Here is a 26,452-nt window from a genome sequence, read left to right on the forward strand (position 1 = left end):
AGACCCTGGCCTGCCTAGTTTGGAATCAGGAGTTGGTGTTCAGGGATGAGGCTTGTAGGAAATACCTTGTTAGGACGGGCTGGAAACTTGCAGCTAAGACTTCCCTGACTGTGTGCTTGCATAAACTTTGTATTAAGGCACTGCACACATTGGATTACTATTCACAATTGCTTTTTTAAATAGTAGATCAGGTGAACAAATAGTGCAGAATGTCTGTTAGCTGCTACACTGTAGTAAACTGTTGATACAATCTTCAAGTAGCAGAAAGGTGCTCAAAATAGTGGCAGCAATTGAATACACCATTAACTATGGCAATAATTCTTTGAGAGGGAGAAAGAGGGTAATTGTTTATGGGGCACTTTTTCTAAATTTTAAGAAATACTGTCCCCTTAAAAATTATGGTGTCTTTTGAATATCTTTGCAAATAGGCATCAGTCTTTTGTTTCTTGAATTTGAGAGAGGAAAACACTGTTTCAGTTGTGAAATTGATTTTAGCAAGAGTCTGCCGTTTTTGTTGAGGACCATGTTCCATAAACTCAGTTTGAATTCTTTTTCTTTCTTGCTACTGCAGTGTCTTCAGTGTATTTCCTCCTGAGAGAGGTGTGTGTCTTGGATTTGGAAGAAGGACATTTTGGAGGCAAATTGGATCTCAGCTGCCTGACAGTGTCAGGATTGTACTGATGTCTGCAGGCAGGGACCTGTCATTTATGTCTGACAGAGGGTCATCTTCTTGAACTGATTGAACTCAAGCAACTTTGCTGTGTGGCTGTTTTCTGATCATTCTTTGTTTAATGGAGACACACTGCAGTAGTTTTTCCCCTCTTCATGTGGAAATCCTGCAGAATTTGTTGCAAATATGCAGCCTGTGGGATGTTAAGCTTGTTACCTGAAGTATCTTGGTATTTTGCCTAATTCTGGCATCCTCTGCTAGAATTAGGTCCTCTGCCCACCTGTCTTCCCACTTTTCTGCTTGCTGACTCCCTAGCTGACAACCTTTCATTTATATGAGTTATCAGTTAAAATAAATTCTTGGTACTGTTGGAGGTCAGTGACTGAAGTTTTATGATTCCTCAGCTTTCAAGTGTTTTCTTATAGCATACTCACTATTTCCTCCAAGTAGTCTTGGAGCAGGAATATAATTAGGCAGTTTTAAAGGCCTCTTGGAATTACACTATGGCATGTTTAAAACTACTGTGTGTCTGTTCTGTGAAAGATGCCATGATAAATGGATAGAACTCTGAATAAATAATAAATATATGTGCACCAAAAGCATTTGAGTAGTATAATGGCACTGGGGAATTTCAATCATGCCATTTTGTTGTAATCTTCCTAAAGGCAATATATGAGAAAGCGGCATTGTTCAGAGCTAAGCCAAGCTGTCAAGACAGGAAATCTTGTTTGCTGTATATACTTTTGTTTTTAAGGGAGAATACCCAATAATCTATTGTATCTTGACTGTTACCCTGTCTGCAGAAAGGGTTTAATCAGGGTATGAGACAAATGAAAAATTAACTTTTGTCTGATGTCCTTTGAAGATACTGAAATTCCACAGGAAAGCATAATTTTTTATTTTCTTCTTGCCCTACTGCCTTTTTTTTTTTTTTTTTTTTTTTTTTTTTTACAAAACAAGCCCTTTTTAAAAAATACTATAATTATGCAGTCGAGTAATAAAGTTTGGTTAAGGATGGACATATGGAAAGATTACAGGAATTGTAAATTAAGTCCAGTGTGCATTTCAGATTGATGAAACTTAAAACTGCTATTGTGAAGTATTTACAACTCCAGGAAGAATGAATGAAAGTTGGAAAACATTTACTTGTGATTTTGAGAAGTTAAATCATATTGTTTAATCAAGAATATGAAGTGACATGTCTCTAATATCTGAGGCAGTCCACTGACAAAGAATTGGAACAGTGAAGATGATTATATGGAAGGACATGTATGTAGTTCTTACAAACAGTGTTTTCTTAACAGAAGCAGTGGAAGCCTTGTTTATCACTTGAGGCCTTTAGAAAGGATCAATCAATAGAGATTTAATTGTGTGAAATTCAGTACCTAAATCTGATGATCTAGTTCCATGAGTAATTTAAATGAGCATCTGCCAGTATTGCTCTGAAAGAGGCTTGTGCCATTTTTCATGCGTTTTTCCTTTCCTTTGTGCTACCAAGAACATCTGTGTGGTTGTGAGGTGAACTGAATCTAGGAGCACATCTGGGTTAAAACTGTTATTTTCCTGTTTTTGGTAGTGGACAAGATCACACCTTGACCATTTCCTCTCTCTGGCTTCTTACACAGAGGTAGGCATGCCCAGCTGGTGAGGAAAGAGTTGTGCACTATTCTTTTGGCAATAGCACCAGCTTAAACTGGATCTATAGCAGGAGTATCTCAATCTATTCCTTTGTATTTCTTCCCCATTTCTATTGAATGTTAATGGAGAGCTCTTATCTAGTCTTCTCAGTTGTAAAACCTGAAAATATTAAATGAGAATTGTTTGCCTGTGTTGCCTGCTGGGGCACATATAATTTGATTCTACACAGGGAAGTCCTAAATGTTGTCTTAACATACTTCTTAATGAATGCAGTATTTGGTACACACTGTTTGATGCTGCTCTACAGAAAGCCTGCTATTCATTTGGGAAAAAAATTGGTGAACTTTTCTTATGTGAGGACAGAGAGAAAATTATGTGCCACATATACTTCCAAAACCTTACATGTGGCAGTCTAAGATGCCTCCCAAATCTAGGGACAAGGTATAGAGAATTCAGAAAGATATTTATTTTATGTCATTCTGCATGCTTATGCAGCCAAAGCTGTATTATAGCACTTGTTTTTGCCATAAAGTTTATGGAGTCTCTTCGTGCTAGCACTGGAGAACTGTTAGCAGGTGTCATACTGTGCCTTTCAGTAAAAGTGATGGAAATGAATTGATGGATGAGTGTGTAAGTGAAGAACATCTGAAAATAGATGAATAAGACTTCAAGCAAGGACTGAACCTCTAGCTCTTGGCAAAGTACATTGGCACTCTTGATCCTTCTCCACCCATCCAACTAAAATCTAAGATCAAGATATGGATCCAGCATTGTACAGCAGGGAGAGTTTCTGATGCCTTGGGAAGAGAGAGGACCAAGCAGAGTTTGCTGTGCTGATGCAAGAATCAGTGAGCATCAACCACCAGAGATGAGCAGTCTGGAGAGGGTGTGTCAGGGTCCCAAGTGGACCAGGAAGGTAGTTTGTGGAGTAAAAAGCTGCTGATACCAGCAGGAAAGGCATTCTATTAGTTGTATTCACATGTTTGTAACAAGGAATGAAAACTTCTTCAAACAGAGGAAAGTTCATGTGAGGTGTGGCATTACATTTGTGATTGGTAGACATGCCAAAATGGTGCTTCATGGCATGTGCTCATGTATTCACGTGTTTTCAGCAGATTGTAAATGAATGCACTTTTTTTTAATAAGTTCTTCTGTATTATTTACAGTTGTATGTTTCAGATACTATAGAAAGATATTGAAGAGAGGAGTAAATGTTGCAAAAAAGAAATCAAAGTATATACAAATGATGTTACGAATGATGACAAATGAGAAACCTTCAGAGATCTGGACTAGAAGCTTAGTAAGAACTGCTTTGCAGTGAAATGGTTACATTTTATTAAATTTGTGTTTTAGAGCAAAAGTGGAACATTCCTAAGTTGATGTTCCCACAGCAATGCCAGCATTTGCCTCTGATGGAGAAAAAGAAATAGTATGAAATATTTTTTAAAGCTTCTGCTCTATACACCCAATATTAAATCTCTTCAAGTGTTAACAAAAATTATTTGCTGTTAAAGTTGATTTGAATCAGTATTCATTGGTTATAATAGAGCAGTAACTCCAATTCTTTACAGATGTAAATGAGTGTAATTTGTATCCATTTACTTCTGCAAAGGATTTACCGTGTGCCTGTTACAAAATAAAGATAAAAATAATTGAGCATATTTTTACTCTTTGATTTGCAGGCGTGGCAATGGCAGATTCTGCACGGTAGAGTTCATGGCAAGTATTTGTCTAATATAAGCCAAGCAAGACACATACAAGCTTCAGGTAAATCAGTCTTTCTTAGTTGTGCTTCTTTGAAATAAAATAGAAATGTTTATTCTTCAACATTTTTCAAATACCAAATTTCAGACCTACTCAGAATTTTGTATACAGTTCAATTCTGATCTTTCAAAATTGAGACACCTCAAAATTATTTTCTCCTAAAGCTAGCAGTAGATGCTGGAAACAGCCATGCACACTGCGTCCTCCTTTGGCATTTTAGGTGTGGTAGTACAGAATAGTGATTGCATTTGGGGATCTTTGGGGGAGACCTGTAATAAATCTTTATTCTCTGTTTGCTTTTGAATCTATTCTCTTTAGTACAATCAGAAAAAAAGGTGTGTTAGTATCTTGAATTTTTAACTCAGAGCTGTGCTAGCTCTGTGTGTGTAAACATTGCACAGAGGTGGTTTCCCCATTGAGATTTTTTTTATCTTGCCTTTAAAGATAGGTAAGTTGAAAGTGCTAGTGTTTGAATCTTGTGGCTGAGATGGATGAGGTTGTTAAAGTTCAGCTAAAGTTCAGTTGCTTCTAGGAGTAGGCTTAGTGGTTAAGCTGAAAATATTGTTTGTGTTCACTAAAACTCAATCACTAAAACTCAAGGCCAAACTCTGCTGTATGTGTTAGGTCTTCCTGTGGCATGTAGAGTCTCCATAAAGCAAAACATGAATGCTTGCTTTCTGACCTTCATTCAAATAGTAAATGAAATGTTGCTTTAGTTTGTACCTTCTCTATCTGCAACTCCTGGTATATTTTGAGAGTCCCTTAATACCATAATCTGGAGAGAGATAGCAAACTAAAGTCTTTTGTTGGTGAGATTTTTTTTGGATTTTATTAACAGACAAATGTTTTCTTGGAAATTTTTTTGTGAAGTTGTTTATGAGGTTTTTAGCTGAGATGCAACTGTAACAATGTGATGATACCCCTGACTCTGATTAAATGCATTCTGTCACTAGTTTTCAAAATTCCTTTTCACAAAGAAATAAGATTACTATTTCTTTGTACATATTTGTCCATATTGTACAAGTAGACCAAAAACTTGCTATTCAGCCACATAGTTAATAATACAAGTTTTGTCTTCTAAGCCCCAGTCCCATGTTTTCAGCAGTAGATCATGGGATAGCTTTGTATTGTTAAAGAGTGTCTTTGACGCTTTCATTGTGGATTGTAAGACTTAATGATCAATCTTGGAGGTGTTTGGGCTGTAATTGCTGACTAGACATGGAACAGACATTGCAAATATGATCAACATCCCAAATCTTAAGTATCTTATGATGTCCTGGTTAGAGTAACTTGAAGCATAGCATTTTAAATGTTTTCTTGTCTTTTCATCTTTATCTGCAGTGGTCCCAAAATGTGCACCTCTTCTATTCTTCATTCTGTTCTTCGTGTTACATCTGAAGTTGAAAAAACTTACATTCTTATAGTAGAACATACTATCATGAGTAATTCAACTTGCTAACTATATAGTTTGTCTGCCACTCTCTATACCCTTTAGTATTTGCTGGCAGTGCTGAGAAAAACAGTATTTGACAGCTCTGTCTGCCAAAATAAATTGAGCAGTCGCAGTGACTGAGCTGTGGCCTCACATTGAACAAGTAGCTTCTGGTGCTAAGAGGTTTGGGTGGTGTAAAGATTGCAGTAGAAGGGCACTTCTCAGATTCAAAAGTTCCTTCGCTGGTAGGGCTTTTATGGGATAGAAGTTTTCCCCTTGCTGTCTCTGTTGTGTGTTGCCTCATTAGTAAGGGTTGCTACAAAGTGACATTTCTGTGGGTTGTGGCCTGGGCTGTGCAGTGATTGAAACTTCCTCTGGTTTCTGTTGGACTCTCGGTTCATAATCTGTGTAGTGCACTTGCTCCGTCGCTCTTTGATGCATCCTTATCTCCCTCCTGTACTTCTTCCAAAGAAATAGTTCTTTCTGTATTTTCAAATGTTCATTATTGGTCACATGGATTCCTAAAAGTATGTAAATCTGCAGTGAGTCCAGACTGAGCCCTGATTTATGTGAGAGTCAGTTGACGCCAGGATGTATCTGAGGCTGACCTATGTGGTCTCTTTGATCTGTTGGCCTCTTTAATTGCCAGTGGTAACCTTGACAATCCCATAAACATTAGTTCCTGGAAAGCATAATGAGAAATCAGAACTAACTGGTCTAGACAAAGTGCTGACTATGACAGTAATTTCATTGATCACAATCCATTAAATGATCTGGTATTCTCTTAGATGGTCCCGGGTGTGGGTGAGACAGAAGTTCTACCACTTAGTAGAAAAGCAGTATTACTGGATTTATTAGGCTCATATCCATTGTCTGGAACTTAGTGGATAGACCACTTACTTTCATTACCAGCTACAGTTCTATTTATATTATATTGCATATCAAAAGTTACAACTGTTCATCAACAAGAGTATGTTTTGTCACCTTTAGATCTGGCAAGGCCATTAAATTTAAGCGTTAAACCTTTGTTTTTCTGCATGGAATACTCAGGTAGTTCCTCCCAGCTTTGTGCAGTAGTTGAAATTGACAACTGTACTCAGCTGCAGAGCCTTAGTCAGGGAACAACTTCAGGAAAATTTTGATAAAAGCTGTGGTGAGACATCTGAATTTACCCCATTAATTATTTTGCTGGCAGCACTAAGCACACTCATGCAGCTATGAAAACACTTGGCTATCAGCATCAAATGCTGGCTGGGGAGGACCTACTTTGCACAAGAGCTTACTGCCCCATCAGTTAATTACAGAAGTGACCATGCTGTGCGCATGGCCAGCAGCACCCAGCTGTATGTATGTATATACCTTAGTCTGAGGGATCCAAGACCCAGCTTTTCCTGAGAACAAACACAGTTGTCAGATTCTTTGGCCTTTGGGCCAGGTTTGTCTGATGTATAAACTTGGATAAATTATTCAGTGTATTTATGTTCTGCATGCAATTAAATAAACCATACTAAAACAATTTGTGATTTACTAGCACTCTCCCAGGCTCCACAGGTGGTTACAGATTTGCTGCTTGGTTTTTGAAGTTTTTATTGTCTTGGATTTTGCCTTTGATTCAGTGAAGTGTATTTTTTCCAAAGGAATCCAAGAGTTATGGGTTCCTCTGGGTATGGTAGCTGCACTTTTGGTTTCTTTGAAGTTTTTTAATTAATTCACTAGAGTGTTACAGTTACATGTGCAAAGTGAAGGCTTTCTTTTTAACATCAAAAAGTTGTTTATATAGATATTCTTAAGTTTTCACAAGATCAAGTAACTGTATATTTCAGTTTATCTGAAAGATGATTATCTAAGGAATATAACTTGGCATATAAGCAAAAAAATTATGGTACGTGTTGTTTTGAAGACATTAGAAGTTAGGCATGAAGAAGGTCTGTTAGCAGGAGTCTAAGACCCTTTTTTTTTTGGCCATAAACAGATATTTTGTAATTAAACTTCAGAACAGCAGAGGAATCTGGCTCCAGTGGAAGAACTGTCTTAAGGTAACGTTGGCCTCAATCACAAATTGGAGCTTCATAATCCAGGATGTTGTTGTGAAACAGAACAAAAATATGCAAAGTGTTCTCTGAACATTAGTCAGTTTTGAGTAATATTTTAGGAAAGAAAAATTCATAATTTTGAAAATACACATTTCAGATAACTGCATTATGTTTGTCAGGATTCATAGTTTGGGTTTTGTTTTCAACAAAGATTATAAGGAAATTAATTTTGTTCTTGTGTTTAGGTTTCTTTATTCCTTTAGAGGCTTTAGTACTTTATTAAATAAATAGGAAGGATTTAGAAGAATTGAAATTTCTCAAGAGATCTCCCTTTGAAAAAGAGGGCATGAGTACATGTGATAAATAACCAAGTATATTACATGGCAAGTTAGAAGAGGATGTCGCTCGCTTATTCTTGCTTAATAAAAAAAAATGTAGAAAAAATGTTAAGTAAGGGGTCTGCAAAGCAGTCAAAATGTTGGAGCTCAGATAGCCTTGTATAATTCTGCTTGCTGGTGGATGCAGTTTTTAGTTTGGTAACTACAGATAAGTAGATTTGGATTTTCTGTAAAATACTGCTTGACTGACATGAGTATAGTTCTGCAAAATAACCCGGGAGGAGGCAGAGAAGAAATTATTTGAGGGAGGAAAAAAGTCAAGAAACTTAAATTAAGAATCCCAAATTTGTTTTTAAATACAGACTAGCTTGTGTTGAGCATATGTTACTGAGTTTGCAAAAAGAGAACTTTGAATCATGAAGTAGCATCCCCTAGATATGACGTGCTAGTACAGAAAATCTGTATGGTTCCTGGCTGATGATTTGCTTAAGATGTAGAAATAACATTTTTTCCTTGTGTTGTTCAATTCTGTGTTCCCTAATTCAGTGCTTTTTGAGACATTTCCATTTATGCAGTCATACATAGGAGTTCCCCTCTGCAGGTTCATGGTCATCTGTTAGTGCTGCAGCTGTCAAAATAACATCATATAGGAGTTTAGGATTGTGGCTGCTGCTGTTGGTAGCTGCTACTATTGTGACCGCAAAAAGGCCAGAGAGGTGGCATAAGTCCACTGAACTTTGCTAGGAAGCTCTAAGCCTTCTGTTTTCAGCCAGGTTGTGTTTGCAGTCCATTTTTGTGCACCCTTTCATTTACCCTATATATTTGAAATATACAGCTTCGGTTTTGATGCTATTGAGGGTTGTTACTACCTCATGATGACTTCTGTTATTAGAAATATGCTTACTTTCCCTGTCCTCAGTGCTTTACCAGGTAGAGTTCACATAATACTTGTTATTTTCTGATGTTAACTCTGGAGTCCTCAATGTGTGTTTTTCCTTATCTTTTAGAGTGAAGACTGGAACAGCTGGACGGAGGTGCGTAGCTGCAGGTATGAACCAGCTAAAGTATGTATCCCTCAGTTGCATAGTAGAGCTTCCTTATAAAGATTTAGAGAGATGTTTTTACATTCAGTGATGAAAGCAGTCATTTTCCACTGCAGTGAGCAGTGCTCCCTGAACCTTAAACTCTGCAGTTTCCTGCCTTTGTGCTGCCAAAGGGGGTTGGGAGTGTTAACAGTTCAGGGCTGTGAGTACTGAGTCAATAGACATCTTTAACTCCATCTGTAATTTAATAATTTTAGAAACATAACTGCAAAGTAGAAATGCATGTCTTCATAGTGATTTCTTGACCAGAACAAATCTGCAGTATTCTGTAGTACATGAAACCCTAAAGTTGAGTATTAGTGGAACAATTTCTGGACTGAGACAAATTTGATTATGGGCAGTAGAACGGGAACATAGTCTAGTATGAAAATGCATGGAATCAAATGTGAGGATCTTTTGGTGCAATTTTCTTCATGCTAGAAGTCCAGTAAGGCTGTAGTTTCGTGTGACAGCTGAGACAATTGCCCCTTCTCAGTTTCCAGGTGAGAGTTTAGTGCTGTGTCCTTTGGTTATGTTTGGTTCTCATGGTAGCTTGCATTATAGACAGAGTCAGCTTGACAACCCCGTAAAAAGCTCTTCTGTGATCTAGTTGTTTCTCTGGTTTAGGAAGTTGGAATGATTTACTGTGTGGTCAGAGGAGTACAAAAGAATGTATCAGACTGTACTGTGCACCTCAAGAGTTTCAGTTCACTTCTGAGACAATTGACCTGTAACTGCTGTGTTAAGTAACACTATCAGTATCACCACAACTGAAATTTGGTGATGTTTCTTCCCATGAATTAACTCTGCTATGGCAGAAATATTTAAGGTGTGTTTTGGTCTGTAGACAACCAGGGAGAATTGAGTTTTTTTATCTTGTCTTGAGGAAAGAGTTGTTTTCTTCTATGGACAGACATTTGCAACTGTTTTCATAAATACATTGGGAAGGATTTGGTTATGACTATATCAGAAAGAAAAACAAATTGTCTTTAAAGTGCAGGATATCCTGTCTCTCCATATGTTACTCATCAGGGTAGAAAGATCTAAAGTTGGTTTAAGAAATCCAAGATCACCTTAATTGTCAAGTGACTTTTTAGAGAATTGGTGACTGACCTCTGTGTTTGGAAGTACCAGTTCAAGGACATTTGTCTCCAGGCATTGTGTGGGTTGCAAAACACTCGACTTCTTTTCTAATGACTGGTGCTCTGTACTTTGTGCTTCCTGCTCCTTTGCTGTCCATTAGTACCATACAGAAGAGTGGAAAGAGAGAATACTGATCATTATGTTTGTGTCTTTTTTCTGAAGAATTTGCATCTTTTGAGACAGACTAAACTGATTTGACCTAGTTTTTCAAACTCATGGGATTCTCTACCCAGGTCCAGAATCAATATATTTGGATTACTTAAATAACAAAACAATCAGATATTTAAATAGCAAGATAATCATCAGATATTTAAATAGCAAGATAATCATCAGATATTTAAATAGCAAGATAATCACGAGTTTCTGGTTGATGAAAATAAGTCGCTTTGATTTGGTGCAAGATCCGTGGTGTCTCATCTTAAGAGCAAAGTTGAATTCATCTGCCTAAATGTGAATAAGAAAAGTGACCAAATGGAAGAGGATGGAGTCTTTTCTTGAACATCTAATAATGGTATATAAAATTGTTTGTATATGTTCCAGTTTGAAATGTCACATCATGGTTAACACTACAGAGATATGTATCAGAATATACAGAGATATACATCAGAATAAAACTGATGGCATTCTGCTTCTGGTCTGGTACAGAGAATAAAAATAAGGAGGACTCAGCTTTGCTTTATGATAAGGAGTCAGTTCTACCTCTGTATTGACTCTTGTCATGCACACATTTACCATGCTGAAACATGTCTGTGTTCAAATAAAATTTCTGCATATGAGATATGAGCCCCTTCCAAAATGGAAATCTTTGGCATGGAGATAAAAATGGGCATTAAAAGATTGTAGATTGTGATCTTAAGAGTCTTCTCCAACCTTAAAGATTCCATGACTAGAGTCTAGACAGAGACTGGACTCATGACGTGATGCCATAACAGAGTTCAACCATTAACCTAACACTGCCAAGTCTGTCACTAAAACTATTGCTAAGCCCCACATCTGCACATTTTTCAAGTACCTCCAGGGATGGAGATTGTAACACTTCTCTGGGCAGCCTGTTCCAAGACTTGACAACCCTTTCAGTGAAGAAATTCTTCCTAATATCCAATCTAAACTTCTTCTGGTGTGACTTGAGGCCATTTTGTCTGGTTTTGTTACTTGAGAGAAAAGACTGACCCCACCTCAGTACAACATCCTTTTAGGTAGTTGTAAAGAGTAGTCTCGCTTCATCCTCCTTTTCTCCAGGCTGAACAACCCCAGCTCATTCAAGTTCCCCCTGTAAGACTTGTGCTCCAGACCCTTCACCAGCTCCATTGCCCTTTTCTGGATGTGCTCCAGCCTCTCAGTGTCCTTGTAGTGAGGGGCCTAAAACTGGGCACAGCTCTTGAGGTGTGGCCTCACCAGTGCCAAGTACAGGGAGACATCCCTGCCCTGGTCCTGCTGGCCACACTGTTACTGATACAGGCCAGGATGCCATTGGCCTTCTTGGCCACCTGGGCACTGCTGGCTCACGTTCAGCTGCTGTCAGCCAACCTTCCTAAGCCCTACTCTGCTGGGCAGCCTTCCAGCCCCGCTTCCCCCAGCCTGTAGCACTGCATGGGGTTGTTGTGACCCAAGGGCAGGACCTGACACTGGGCCTTGTTGAGCTGCACACAGTTGGCCTCAGTCTGTGGATCCAGCCTACCCTGATCTCTCTGCAGAGCTTTCCTCTCCTCTGGCAGATCAACACTGCCACACAGCTTGGTGTTGCCTGCACACTTGCTGAGGATGCACTTGATCCCTTCACTCAGATCATTGATAAAGCGATTAGACAGGACTGGCCCCAGTGCTGAGCCCTGGAGATCACCACTGGTGACCAGCCATCAGCTGGATGTAACTGCAGTCACCACCACTCTCTGGGCCCAGCACTCCAGCCAGCTTTTACCCAGCAAAGAGTACACCCATTCACATCATGGAAATTCACCTTGTCCAGGAGGATGCTGTGGGAAACAGTCAAAGGCTTTACTGAAGTTCAGGTAGACAACATCACAAGCCTTTCCCTCATCCACTCAGCAGGTCACCTTGACATAGGAGATCAGGTTGGTCAAGCAGGACCTGCCTTTCAGAAACCCCTGCTGGCTGGGCCTGATCCCCTGCTTGTTCTGTGCATGTTGTGTAATGGCACTCAGGATGATCAGCTCCATGACCTTCCCCATCCCAGAGGTCAGGATCACAGGCCTGTGGTTCCCCAGATCCTCCTTTCAACCCTTCATGTAAATGGAGTGTACCATTTGCTAACTTCCAGTCAACTGGACCCTCCCAGTCAACTGAGAGCCCCTGTCTAGGCTATGTTTCAACTTTCTTTGGGTAACATGCAACAAAAAGCTTTCCTTTGGATAAAATGAAATGAGAGAGATACTGCTACAAAAGTACTACTGTTTTTGTAGTATAATATTAACTAACTGATTCTTGTTTGTATCTGGTGCTATTCATAAGAACAATTTGAGATTAAAGGACTCCTCAAAACGGCTTGTCCAACTGTTCTGGTGGCTGCGAAGGACACTGAAACTTGAGACTTGCTGCTTTTAGTCCAAAAGGTCTCTTGAAACTCAATAGAAGAAAAAAAAGACAATCAGAAAAAACTTTAGAAGTGTCTAAGTGCTATTCTAAGACATTTCAGTAAGGAGAATAATAATTTGTAGTTTGTTCCTTTGAGTTAAGATAACATATTACATTTCTTGAATTAAAAAAGTTACTCTGCCCAGTTCTTACTTTAAGGTTTTAGTTTACATGTACACAAAATGTGTTGCTTGCCATAAACTTAAAAGTGTTTTTGATTCAGAGGTTCTCGTCATGCAGGTTAATATAAATAATATAAAAATATAATATTGTAGATTATATTGTCTTGGAATTGTACAGCTGGTTCTGTTGTTCCCCCTGGGTCCAATATGCAACCACACAGCCTTCTCTGTGTAAATGTAGTTGCTTTGCCTGCTGTAATGCTTTATGGCATGTTTGGCTTGAGGACAAGCAGACTGTTGAGAGCTTTCCAAGAATGACTGGCTTTCCAGGTCCTTACTAGAGGAATAACTTCTGGCTCTGTTTCAGTGTCAGAAGACTGTCCTAAAATGTGTAGATTTAAGAGTCCTTAAAAATCTGGTGAATACTGTAGAGATTGCAAAATATTTTTTTCCAGTATATCTTTTTGACTAAGTACAGAGCTTCAGATTCATGTCATACAGGAGAGGACAGGAAAATGCAGGAGTATCTGAAACCAGATTTGTAGGTACTGTGTTTGTATTGACAAGGTAAAAAAAATTGAAGCAAAGTTTTCTGTTCCATAGAATTGCTTGCAGGATTGTTTCTTGCACAAAAAGATGGCCAGGAGTTTACCTTTGGCTATATCCATCTTAAAAAGAAAAAAAACCAAAACCAAACCAAACTCAGAGGCAACATTTAGGAGAGAGAAAGAGGGCAGAGACACACTTAAGTGGAATCTCTACCTTGCCTTCAGCACAAGATTGCTTCCAAGCATTATATTCTCATTTTCTTGCAGTAAAGATTTGAGCATTGAAGTGCAAGTGTGGTATGCCCTCTGTATTTCTGTGTCTTGGGATCTGAATTCAGTCAATAAACAAAAACAAAGAGTGCAAGGGGAAAACTCAAACCTTGCCACTGCCTAAAATGTTTCATCCTGTCCTTCCACAGGGTAGAAGTGTGTGTCCTCTCCTCTTATACTCATTTCCTGCTTTGTCTCCTGTGTCATACAGCTGCCTTCATTTCCTCTTACTATTGTTGTGACCAAGCCACTTTTCCTACTTTCTCAAGAAGTATTTTCTGTCTGCAGTGCCAAAGTGTCTACAAGTCTTTCTGATATCTCTTAGTTATTTAAGGTTTCCATAGTTTTTTGTCTCTTGCAAAGTGTAAGAATTTTTATGTTCTAGCAATGTGATTAGAAAAATTCAAAATGCTTCTCAAAATCAAACAACTGGAATGTTTGGGTATGTTAAAAAAAATACAAATTTAAAGTGATATTTTCTTTACATACCTTACTGTAGGGCTTAAGCAGTACCTGAAATAGACATTTCACATCTACTTATTTTAAAAAAATCAACAAAACAAACCAGAATCTAGAGGTAAGGATAAAGAGCTTTAATTTTTTAAATTGTTTACGTTATTCTTGTCTTTAGTATAGTAGAAATAGTATACCAGAATGAGGGGAAGAAACCTATACATGTCTGCTTTAAAAGCAATTGCCATGGGATACATCAATGCTTTTTCCTAATATCAATTATTAATTGTAAAATGTCTTGCAAAGAGGGTTAAGCATGTGCTGTTTGCTCCTTGTCAGTGATTTGACAAAATTAATTTTTCTAAGGAACCTGCATTAAGGCTTGTTGTTATCTCTTCTACAGGTATTGGTGCTTTAAGGGGTTGTCCTGCATTAATTGCTTCAGATTTATTATTTGGTCTTTTAGCAGTTTGTTTGTTTGTATGCTTTGTGTCTGGTACCTTTAATACAGTGTCTTCTCAGCCAGACTTTTATTGTCTTTTTTGCATCACAGTAAGTTTTCCTGTGTCCTGTGCCTTAGTTTTAAATTCACAACTACGATTTGCACTCACAAGTCTCTCTGCGTTCCCATAGTTTGAAAAAGACACGGAAATCTGCAAAATAAACAAAATGTATCAGGGAAAGACAGAAATGTAACATAAATTTCAGATCACTGTTCTGAAGGTAACAATTGAAAACTTTAATTACAAAATTTAAGCTAGCAGAAGAAAATATATTACAATATAAGGTAAAGAAAACAATCCAGGTACCTCTTCTTATATTTCTATGAAGATGAATGTACATATGGAATATATCATTGGGGAATAGGTATATATTTTTATATATATATAAAACTTCATATTCTCTTTGGTGTTATTGTCTTAATTTGAAGATTTTACTTAGATATAGGCATATTTTTCCCCTATTTCACTGTGCTAATGTATTAGTCTACTGTCTTGGTGCTGCACAATACTCTCCTTGAAAACAGGGTGAGTGCATAGTGTGTGCCTTTGGAAAAATCCACATATACTAACTGAAGTTTTTTATCACTCTGTACATTGCACTATAGCAGACTGAGGTATTTGAAATTCTTTGGAGTTTTTTTATGTAAAAAAAAAAATAGATACAGGTTCTGGAAGGAATAATTGGATATACCTCAAGGTAATGCTGTGAAGGCTGTCAGCTTTCATACTCCATATTGACAATAGGGTAATGAGAAATTTTATGGTCAGAGATGGATGTTTTAGGTCCCTGTCAGGAGGTAGTCTCATGGCCAGGCTATTCCATTTTTCTCTCTTTGGTAATGCCTGTGCAAGCCTTCATAGCATCATCACTGAAGCAGCAGACACAGCTGCAGCGGGTCAAGCACTGGGTTAGCAACCTCATGCTGCTGTGTTAGCTCTCAGCTGTGCTCTAAGAAAGTAAAACTCAGGGTAGCATCATGCAGCTGTTCTGTCCTAGAGAAGCAGATCATTGTCTGCAGAGCTGTGGGCTGCTCACATCGCAGAATTCCAATAGCCACAGGCCCATCAGGATATTCACAGCACAATCCTGCATCCCCTCACAGGCAAGCAGGTGAAGAGGCAGTGTATCAGGAGAGAGGAAAAGTTTGTAGGCCACTGCCTTAAACTTTGTGGACTTGATACATGTGTTATAAGAGGGTCCTAAGACTGGTAATTCAGCTTCTCCAAGTTCTCATTAGACGTGCCGTCAGTAGCAGCCACTGGCAAAGCAGGACTCAGTTGCAGTTTGGGGTGGGTTTTTTTTGTTTCTCAGATTTGAACAGATGTTGTAACCTGTTTCCTGGTAGATAAGCTCTCGTATTGCAGAGCTGCTGTCTGCCATTTGCTGTAAGTTGTCCTCGGGAGTGAGCCAGATATTGAGTATATCACAGATTGAATTTGTTCATAAGTGGTGGGGTGGCATAGTGAAAGCAATTGCAAGGCATTACAAAAAGAAAGGAAAGTGTGTATACTGGTTGCTGTCTATGCTGTCACATTTCCTCAAGTCCAGAGGTGTGGGGTTTGGGTTTTTTGGTTGTGTAGTTTGTGGTGTTGGGGGAGTTCTTTGGGAGGATTTAGTGTTACTTACTAAAGCAATTGAATATAGTGCAGTGGTTTTAATGAGCATTTACATCATATGTGCACAGTTCAGTTCTTGAGTAGCTTTTAACAGGACAACTCTTCTTTTTTTTCTTTTTTTTCTTTTTTTTTTTTTTTTTTTTTTACATAGTTTGGTTTGTTTTGTCCTAACGCAAATGCATAGGCAAATTCCCACTCTTTGGTATGATCTAGGCCTATCATTGCCATTCACAGAGAATCTGTGTGAAGTGTATGTTGTATAGCAGGAAGAACAGATAATCATATGTATTTGAGGAGGCCCATAAACAATTTGAGACAAAAATGTACCTGTATGTGTTTCTTGTCTGTCTTTTTATCAGCCTCACTGTTTAGAATTAATTAGAATAACAAATTTCCTCACTTCAGTGCAAAGTTTCATCTCCTTTTTCAAGGAAAAAAAAAATCCCTAACTGTTCAAAATAAATTTTATATAATTTACTGCTACAATTTTTCTTTACTATCAAAAAAGGTCTGTTTAGCTGCTGTTTCATTTTTTTCTTTCTAAGAGTACTTAGGCAGAGAAAGCCTCATTCTGCAAACCAGAAGACTGGGTGACTTGCTGTTTCATCTGCTGGCAGAGAGCTGGGAGTCCTGGGGATTCTTCAGTCAGACAAAAGTTCATAATTCATTCCCTTTGAGCTTTCACAGAGTTAATTGAAGTAGAAGCTACAGGACTTCATTCACAAGCCAGGGAAGTAGGTCAGGAATGTATTGATGTACCTCAAATATTTTTCCCCAGAAATATTTTGAGGAAGGGGAGGGTGGGGGGGAAAGCTTATAGTAGGATCTATTTTTAGAATTAAATTTATTTACCTGATTTGTAAAATTCATCTGCATCTACATCTCATTTATCTGCTCTCAGATAAATGCATAAGAGGGAGCACCAGAAAACTTTGGTATTTCCAAGGTAGAGGCAGTTGTCTTCCCCTCCTATCCCTTTTCTCCATCTTCTGGGAACTTCTACCAAAGTTCACATCAATAAAATGTTTTTCAGTTAATTTAATCTGAATTGTAGGCAGCCCAAAAACTTCATGTATTTCGATGGTAAATTCAATATTCTCAATGTGTCAGATTTGTGTACCCACAGTGCATAACAGTCAAAGAGATTGGCAGAGGAAGAAACTGCAGTTTTGGCAACTAGGTGAGGGGCTTTTTGTACCCAGTGAGGCATGGGGAGACAGTTTGGATTTCAACACAAGCAGAAAACATTCTGACCACATGCTTACACGATCAACAATGAAACAACAAAATATTGACAAGCAACTGCTGTATTTTGCATGTAACCTAGAGGCTATCAGTGTAAAAACAAAACTGCAATTCAGCAGCACTGTAAGAATCTGGATATGCACAGATAATACAAGGGGAAGTTTATTCTAGGACCTGTCTCCTTCAGAGCTTCACAGTGTCTGATTTCCCCATAGCCTGCATCCTTTCCCATAGCTTGCTCTCACCATGCCAGTAGTCCCTCAGCATCAGATTTGTGTATGCTGTCTGAATACAGAATGTATAAAATAAAAGGTGGTATTATCTTATAGCTTTCAGAGTTAATTACTCATTAAAACTAGGCTTTCTTAGGAAAGAAAATATGATAGAGGATTTTCAGTTTTGTGGTGAATTTTCAGGATTTTTTTGCCCTAGGATGTGATGTAATTCTGTAAATTTAAAAAGCAAAGAACTTTCGACGTTTGTACTCTGCAGTCTCTGAGGAGCACATATAATGACACATTCTGCAGCATCATCTAGGGCTTCAGAAGTGTAAAAATTGAGATCTAATGTGTAGTACATAGAAGTTTTTTAATGTTCATATTGTCAGATGAGCACAGCATTTAAATGTGTAGCTACAATCCATGGAGCTTGGAATTTCAGGCATTGTTTCTGTTATCCTTTGAATAGAAACAATCAAAGAATGGATCTGGAAGCCAGCAGGAATTTGACATCTGAGCAAAAAATAAGTGTGTTTAGCTCCCTTATTTTTCATTCTTTGTGAGAAATGGTTAGGATAACTTTTGCTTTTTTTCTAATTTTAAAGAAACACTTTTTCCTCATTTAATTCTTATTTCTGTGCAGTAGTGAAATACCATGTTTTTCCACTCCTTTTGATATTTTCACAAGTGAAGTCTGTAAGTCTTTTAATTTCACTAGCTTGAAGCCTTCAGCTAAATAACACTAAACCAAACCCGCTTGTACACTGTTTTGTCACTGAAGTTGCCATCATTACTTCAGAAGTATGGCACCAGGGACACTGAGTCTTGGCTAACATATCTTCAGGTATTTATTCACCATTCTAGTATTAATTCTTCCTTTCCAACAAATTGTGCCTATAACATTGCAGTTTTGTCTTAATGGAACAAGAAGATAGGACCTTGATTTTGAGGAGCAGAGGGTTGTGGGAAACGGTGGGCATAGGATCAAATTGTAATGGTGTAGTGATTTTCTTCAGTAAATCAATCTCAGTAACATTTCTAATCAATCTCAGTAACATTTTAAAAACCCATTTTCTAGACAATGTGTTGCCAGCATTGTCTTTCATGGAACCTACAGTGAGCATGGCAGCTGGGGCATTTTACTGGCTGATGTAAAATGCTTAAGATGAGTGAAAGACCAGAAGGATTGAGTTCTGGTCTTCCTGGATAGGGCCAGAATTTACAATGTTGGTCTATAGATTCATCTCACATAGGAATCACACCCTGTAATCTGTTGTTCTAATCATATAAACCTGAAAAGTTTTTCTCTGCAGTCTCATTTTAGACAAATGCATGAAATGGGCTCTAGGATCATTTTAACATTTGAATATTATTAATATGATGGACTTTACTCAACATGGCATTTTTCAAGTGGGAAGCCTGTAATATGTGTCTAAAGGTAGACAGAACAATTTCATTTATTGAAAGCTGAAAAATTGATCTGTGCTCCCTAATGCCTATTTGCATGTTCTTAACAATGGTGCTTAGCAGATAGCTTACACCTTTTTCTTTAAAGAGAATGCTTTCTTGCATTTATGACATAGTAAGAGCATGCATGAAGTAGTTACTGTTGAATATCTGATGTGTGAGAAATGTATGTCCTCTCTTATTTTGCAGTGTATGCATATCTCTTTGTATTACAAGGCCTAGCTCCTTTAAATTAACCTCACTGCTGGCAAAAGATAAGAAAAGTTCTCTTTTAAAAATTTTTTTCAGGGCTTGGAAACATTATTTATGAAAAAAACCAATTGACATCCTGTAACTGTGCAAGCTTAAATAAATAAAGCTATGTATACTGGCCAGTCAGAATAACTGCAAGTACCTATTGCAGCCATTGACAGAAGAGAAAGATGTGATCACAGCTGCTCCAGCGTGCAGTCCTTGATGCTCTGAGAGGTTATTTTGTGGTTATAACAACCATATATAAGGGTTGCTAGTCTCATGTTAAGACTCCAATTAACCATTCCTCCTGAAGTGCTCCAACACACTCAGCTGCCTCTGCAGCACTCAATCCACTCAGTCAAATATTTCTGCATTTCACAGTGTATCCAGTTTTATCCACATTATCTCCCCATTAGTTTGGGTATTGGAGATTTAACAAGAAGCCTGCATTGCATATGTAAATGCATCTCACAGTTCCTTGATCAACTTGCTATGTCTGTTTTTATGATGAAGCAGCTGAGGTGTTCTGATCAGTGTTATAAAATGGTTTTCAGTAAATCACGGAGTTTTTTCCCTTTCTTGGTCATTTATAGACTCTGTACATCTGGATTTTTAGACAAAGTATTGTTTCCAGAACAATGTATGTTTTACTTCTATAAAAGGATTCGGTTTTGATGTTCTGTGGTTGTTAAGGAATTTTTGAATAATCTGAGCTTTGATTTTTCTGGCAGATTTGGAGAAAAATTGTAGTTGGCATTTTGTGCCGTAGAAGTTGAGAGTGTCAATAGTAGAGCACAAGGGGAAGAGAGTGAAATCAGCTATTAAAAATGTTTATGGTAAAGAAACCTCTTGACTTCACACCTTAGTATTGCTGATTTGGAAAGTGCTTGTCTGAACTTCAAGGCCTTGGCCTGCCATTTTGGGAGACAAGGAGTTAGTTGGGGGTGGAAAGACTGGAGTTTGTATTCTTTCTGCTCTGTTACCCATTGCTATCTTCATGGATCTGACACTCTGTTTATCTGACAGTGCACTCAGTACTGCTTCGCCAGGGAAAATTGCACAAAACAAGCCTAGTGCATCAGCATTTTCATTGTGTATTAAGCTGAGCCTCCCTTCACATGGTCGCATCCCCTTTTTAATCTGGGATTCCATGTCCCTTTCCCAGTCCAGCCTGTTTCTGTGGTGTCTATTGCTGGTCTCCCTGAGCTTCTGTTTCTGTGGTTTGAGTGTTTTTTGTGTGGCTGAGTGTTAAGACCTGCAGGACTTTTGGAAGTGGTGTTGTTAGGGGGTTAGGCAGTACATTGATTTAGTGTTAGGAGTTTGTCAGAGACTGAGGTGATGGCCGCGTTCAAGTTGGATTTCCTCCCAGAGATGATGGTGGACCATTGCTCCTTGAATGCAAGCCCTGTGTAAGTATTTCCTCTTCATATCTAAGTTCTAACTAAAATGATAGCTGGAATTGCTGTCTCAAGCCCCTGCTGTCTGTTGGGACAGAGGGGGACAGGAAGGAGAGATAGGACAGCCTGCAGTTTGTTTTCTTGAAGAAATCCTAGTGGTCATGGAAGATTGATGTTGGTTTCAAGATGGGGGGAAAATGGTCTGATAATTGTGGAGATAAGGACTAAGGAGGAATAAAGCTGTTTGATGACACTGTTTATTGTATGCTACAGGTACTGATATCATAACATAGATTGTTGAAATCACTTGTGGAAAGAACTGTTTCTGTTCTTCCCTATTAATGACTCCAGACTAAACCTTTTAATTAGGAGTAAAATATTCCTTGAATACTGTTGAGGTCATATTAAGAGTTGCCCAGCTAACAGGAGCCATCTTGCACTCTTGAAGCTACCAATGGAAGGCAGGGCTGAAAACTATTATTGGATAGGGTAAACAATTTCCAATTGTTCTTAACTGAAATGAAAAGAGGCAGTTTACATGTTTGTAAAGGGTGTTGTTTCCCTTGGCTATTTGGAGAGGTGCTGACCCTTTCTAAGTGGAAAGGTGAAGAGGAGTGAAAGCATTTATGATTATTCTCTTCCCTTCTAGTAAGAAGCTTTGTTGTTCTAGAAGTCTCTTCATACAGCTATAAAATTATGAGCTTTCCCTAACATCTCTTTTTTCCTTAGGCTCTGAACAGCAGTGTATTGATGGGGAAAAACACTAAACAGTACTGGGCTTGGATTTTTTTTTAAATTCTTTTCAGGGGGGAATACGATTTCAGATGGACAGTGAGGAATACTGTTTACTATCATGCAGTTAAAAAGCCATTCAAACTGTCTTCAAAGGAACAAAGCAGAGATGAAGAGAACTGACTGCTTTGGAAGAAGACCACCTTCAGCAAAGAGTTTGGGGGTGGGGGGAATCATTGTATAGGTGCTGTTCCACTCCCCATGTCCTTTCTAGATTATGCAGGGATTGGTCAGCAGTTTTAACCAGCTAATCACTATAGCTGCAATAGAGTCTCGTTATAGTCAGACTTCTGCAGGGAGAGGTGCTCTGGTGTACCAGGCTGGGGGTACTGATAACAGACATCACACTGCACTTAACAAATAATGAGGAGTCAATACAGGGAGCAGTGTAGGGACTTGTCAACTGGCTGGGTGGAGCATAACACAACTTTTATTAATTGGGTGTAAACTGCTCATATGGCTAGACAGAATGCCTTGGAACCTATTGAGGATTCCCATACTCAAAACTTCCGTGTTGTTGTAGTCTAAGAAGTTACTTTTTTTTTTTCCTCTGTTAGAACCCTGACATTATTGAACCTGATTCAGTCTGTGACTAACTGTATTGTCCAATCCCAGCCTTTTCATGTACAATTTTAACCTGTTTTTTTGCCAATTATTGTTGAAAGCCCCCTAGTTTCACAAAGAAGTACTTCCTTGTAAACCCTTAAAGAAACTTACCATTGGATCAGTTTATTCTGTTTCTCTGTTTTAAGATGAATCTTCACCTTGATAAACAGTTACAATTAGTCGCATGTAAAAATGTAGTCATAACATTCTCTCATTTTCGGTGATTATTGATAACTTTGGTAGATTGTAGGTAGACTGAGCTTAGGTTCCTTTCAGTTCTGGTTTCCTTTTACATGGCTGAGCTAGTGTTAGTTTTCAGTTATCTCAGCAGATTTATATCCTGAATCCCAGATGTTGACTGTATTATGGGACAGAGTTTTAAACAGCTGTGTAGAGTGTGTTTCATTTCAAAGTACATAACTTGCCAGTAAATGTGAGTGTACTCTGGTATGCATACTGGGAATGTGCAAGAGTTCCTTTTTATATGTATATTTTCATCATACACATTTATATATTTGTAGAAAATTAATTTTTTTTAATTTTGCCGTAAGCATGCTTTTGTTTAGAATTTGTAGGAAGATATAAACCAGAATTTTTTTTTGTTTTTCTTAGTGCAAAGAAAATGAATGGCACACTGGATCACCCAGACCAACCTGATCTAGATGCTATCAAAATGTTTGTGGGTCAAGTCCCACGGAGCTGGTGTGAGAAGGATCTCAGAGAACTTTTTGAACAGTATGGTGCTGTCTATGAAATCAATGTCTTGCGGGACAGGAGCCAAAACCCTCCTCAAAGCAAAGGTGAGAACTTCTGTACTTCTCTTGTGAGACCTGGGATTTCAGCCACTTTCACGTAGTTGCAGTCTTAGCTGTGTGCTTATTCAAACAGCCCTGTAGAGCTCTGTGTGACCAGATATGCATGCAAGCCCAGACTTTATAAAGCCTTTAAGTGTGTTTGTCTAATTATACTTGAACTGTGATCCAGTCATTAGCTGAGCTCAGAAAAATCATTATTTTTTTTAGAGCTCAGCAGTGATGGAGATGCTTGAGGAGTATGAATTATAATTGCACAGCAGAACATCCAATAATACTGTGTTGCTCCAGAGCATCACTGTGATTATGTCATATGATCAAAATGTGGCTGAATGGGACACAGTATCAGATGAATATGAAATTGGGGTTTTAGTCATTCGTGTTAATCGAATAATTGTAAACATTAAATTCTTACTAAATTTTGTGCCTGCATTTGCCGTTTGGTTATATGCAATATTTCCTATGAAGGTAGGTAGGGTTTTTGCACAAGAAAATAATTGAGTGTGAAAATGAAGTAGCCAACAGATATATTTGCTTGTTTTAATGGTGTGGTAGGGATGTTGGGTCAGTTCCGAACATATTCTATTTTATTACACTTGGAAATCTTTCTTAAATTGTCACAAACAGTAGCACCTACCTGTTTCAGCACCCAACCTCTTCTTCTTATCATACATTTTGCATTGGAAGGGTGAAGTAGGGCTTGCAATTTCTGTACAGCGCTCCAAGATTGGGTGTTCATTCCTGGCTAACATTTTGTTTCAATTGCAGGGTGCTGTTTTGTTACATTTTATACCCGTAAAGCTGCACTAGAAGCACAGAATGCTCTTCACAACATGAAGATCCTCCCAGGGGTAAGAGCAGAGCCCTGCTTTCTTCACAACTCTGTCTTGTTTCTCTGAGCTCCAGCATCACTGAAGCACAAACACATTATGTTGCCCTAAAATAATGTTGTAAAAAACCTATTCAAATGATCAGAGTTATGAGACCTATATAATAACAGAACTTATGGGAAATTTGGAGTATTTTAAAAGAATGATATGGCAGTGAAGTGGGTGGAAATGGCTTTTATAATACTCTGAGGAGGAATGATGACATATAATTAGGAAAGCCTTTTCTTGGAATTTTGTAATGTTACATATGCACCTCTCTTGAGGCAATTTAGCCTATAATTTCTTTCTTTCACAATTGTTATGGGATGTATTTCATATAGTATGAAGTGGATGTATCTGGGATTAAATAATCTTTTTACATTTTAGATGCACCATCCTATCCAGATGAAACCAGCTGACAGTGAAAAGAGTAATGGTAAGCTTTACTAAAGTCCCAGTTTGGTGTCATCGTTTGGGCTAGTCAGGAAACTTGAGGATTTCCCTTTTGCTTAACAGCTCTTGATGAAGACTTGAATTGGAGGCCTGGTTTTTTAAAAGAAATAAAGTGAAATCAGAAAGGTGTGTTTTAAATAATAGGTAGTGTGAGTGATGTCTCTCAAATTCCATGACTCAGAGTATCTCTCCTGCTGCTGCTTGTGGTAGAACCATGTTGTCAGTTAGGGAAACATCCAGTGAGTTCTTTGTACTAAGGTGGTTTAAATCTTTGTTGGGGACATGGGCAGTGGGATTGAGTGCATCCTCAGCAAGCTTATGGGTGATGTCAAGCTGAGTGCTGTGGTTGAGGGGAAGGAAGCAATCCAGAGGAGCCTTGACAGACTGGAGGGGTGGGCCTGTGTTGACCTTATGAAGTTCAGCAAGGCCAAGGTGCTGCAAACATGGATACAGGCTGACTGATAAGTGGATTGAGAGCAGCCCCGAGAAGGACTTGGTGGGTAAAAAATGGATATAAAGATGCAGTGTGCACTTGCAGCACAGAAAACCAGTCACATCCTCGGCTGTAGCTGAAGGAGGCATAACAGGTTGAGGGGGTGATTCTCCCTCTGCTGTTGTAAGACCCCATCTATTGTACTGCATCCAGCTCTGAGGCCCCCAGCATAAGACATGGACCTGGGAAGCATGTTCAGGGAAGGGCCATCAAGATATCATAGGGACGGACACCTCCCCTATGAGGACAGGCTGAGAGAGTTGGGGTTGTTCCACCTAGAGAAGAGAAGGCTCCAGGGAGACCTTCTAGCAGCCTTCCAGTACCTGAAGGGAGCCTACAAGGAGGATGTGGAGGGATTGTTTATCTAGGAGTATAGTGATAGCACAAGGGATCACAGTATTAAACTGAAAGAGATTTAGATTAGATTTTATGAAGAAATTCTTTACTGTGAGGATGGTGAAACGTGGGAACACATTACCCAGAGGAACTGTGGGTGCCCCATCCTTGGAAGTGTTCAAGACTTGTCTGGATGGGGCTTTAAGCAGCCTGGTCTAGTCAGAGGAACTAGGTGATCTTTAAGGTCCTTTCTACACCAATCTATTCTATGATTTTATGAAATCTAGAAATGCTTTTTCATGTGTTTGTCCAATGTGAAGCAAAGTCTGTTGCAGCTGGGGTGGGAATCAAAAATACTTCTTGTAGCATACAAGAGAGGTTGAGAATTAATAGCAGTTCAGTAGAGAAGAAAAACTGAATATTTCTGCACATTGGCCATTTCAGATAGATTAAGAATTCATCATCTACCGCTAGCTAAATGATCATTTATCGATGCATTTCCTTATGAAAAATGCCTTTCCTTTATGTACCTACATACATGGATCTTCAAATATGTGTGTATCTGTATTGCTGCAACCTAAGCAAAGAAAGCATTTATTATCCTATAGTTTCAGCCTTTCTAGGCTCAACCGAATTTTATTTTCTTCATTTGCAGTAGTTTGTGTTGCATCATGGAGAAGATAGTCCTGATTTGAGAAAGCTTACCCCTTAATATAATAGAAAAATAAAAGATGGAATGTATGGGTGACATATAGTAGGAGTAATTCCATCTGCAGATTCCTTCATGGGTATACAGGACATGTTCCTGTGTAAATATATCTAGAAAGGAGTCATTCTTTTGAAGTATTTTTGGGAGGGGAACAGAATAGGTTCTCTAAACTTAAAATGACCTTGCATTACATAGAAACACACATACAAATATCCTGGGAAAATAATGGAAAGTTTAAAAAAGTATTCAGTGGAATTTTAGGATGTTATTTCTGAGGCTGTTATTTAACTCTGAGTGTTGATAAAAAGTGAAGGTGACAGCAATACATAAGAAAGCATTAGTTATGAGAGTATTTGAACTTCCCACCAAGACAAGGGATTCTGGATCTCTTGAACTAAAATGGTCTGCTAAAAGGATTTGAAAGCAGCTTTCTGCTCTAAGACCAGAAAATGAATTGGGTACAACATTAATATTTAATGGCCAATTAAAGCCATGTCTGCTGGAATAGTTTGGTGTCTTCCTTTCCAGCATCATAGAAGACTCAACAAATAAGTTGGTTTCCCTTCACTATAGCATTGAATTGGAGAAGACTTTTTTGAAGCTTCAAAATGTGCTA

General features: G+C 38.4%; 1 protein-coding gene across 1 annotated transcript in view; it reads left to right on the plus strand.

Moving 5' to 3' along the window:
* Positions 1-26,452, plus strand: part of CELF1 (CUGBP Elav-like family member 1) — a 58,895-nt gene that overhangs the window by 7,628 nt on the left and 24,815 nt on the right. Inside the window, 4 exon segments of the mRNA XM_054515102.1 lie at positions 8,883-8,939; positions 22,777-22,964; positions 23,745-23,827; positions 24,233-24,281. Of these exon segments, the coding sequence (XP_054371077.1) occupies positions 8,926-8,939; positions 22,777-22,964; positions 23,745-23,827; positions 24,233-24,281 (334 nt within the window). The 5' untranslated portion in view covers positions 8,883-8,925.

Source organism: Molothrus ater, chromosome 6, assembly GCF_012460135.2.
Source record: "Molothrus ater isolate BHLD 08-10-18 breed brown headed cowbird chromosome 6, BPBGC_Mater_1.1, whole genome shotgun sequence".
Lineage (NCBI taxonomy): Eukaryota > Metazoa > Chordata > Aves > Passeriformes > Icteridae > Molothrus > Molothrus ater.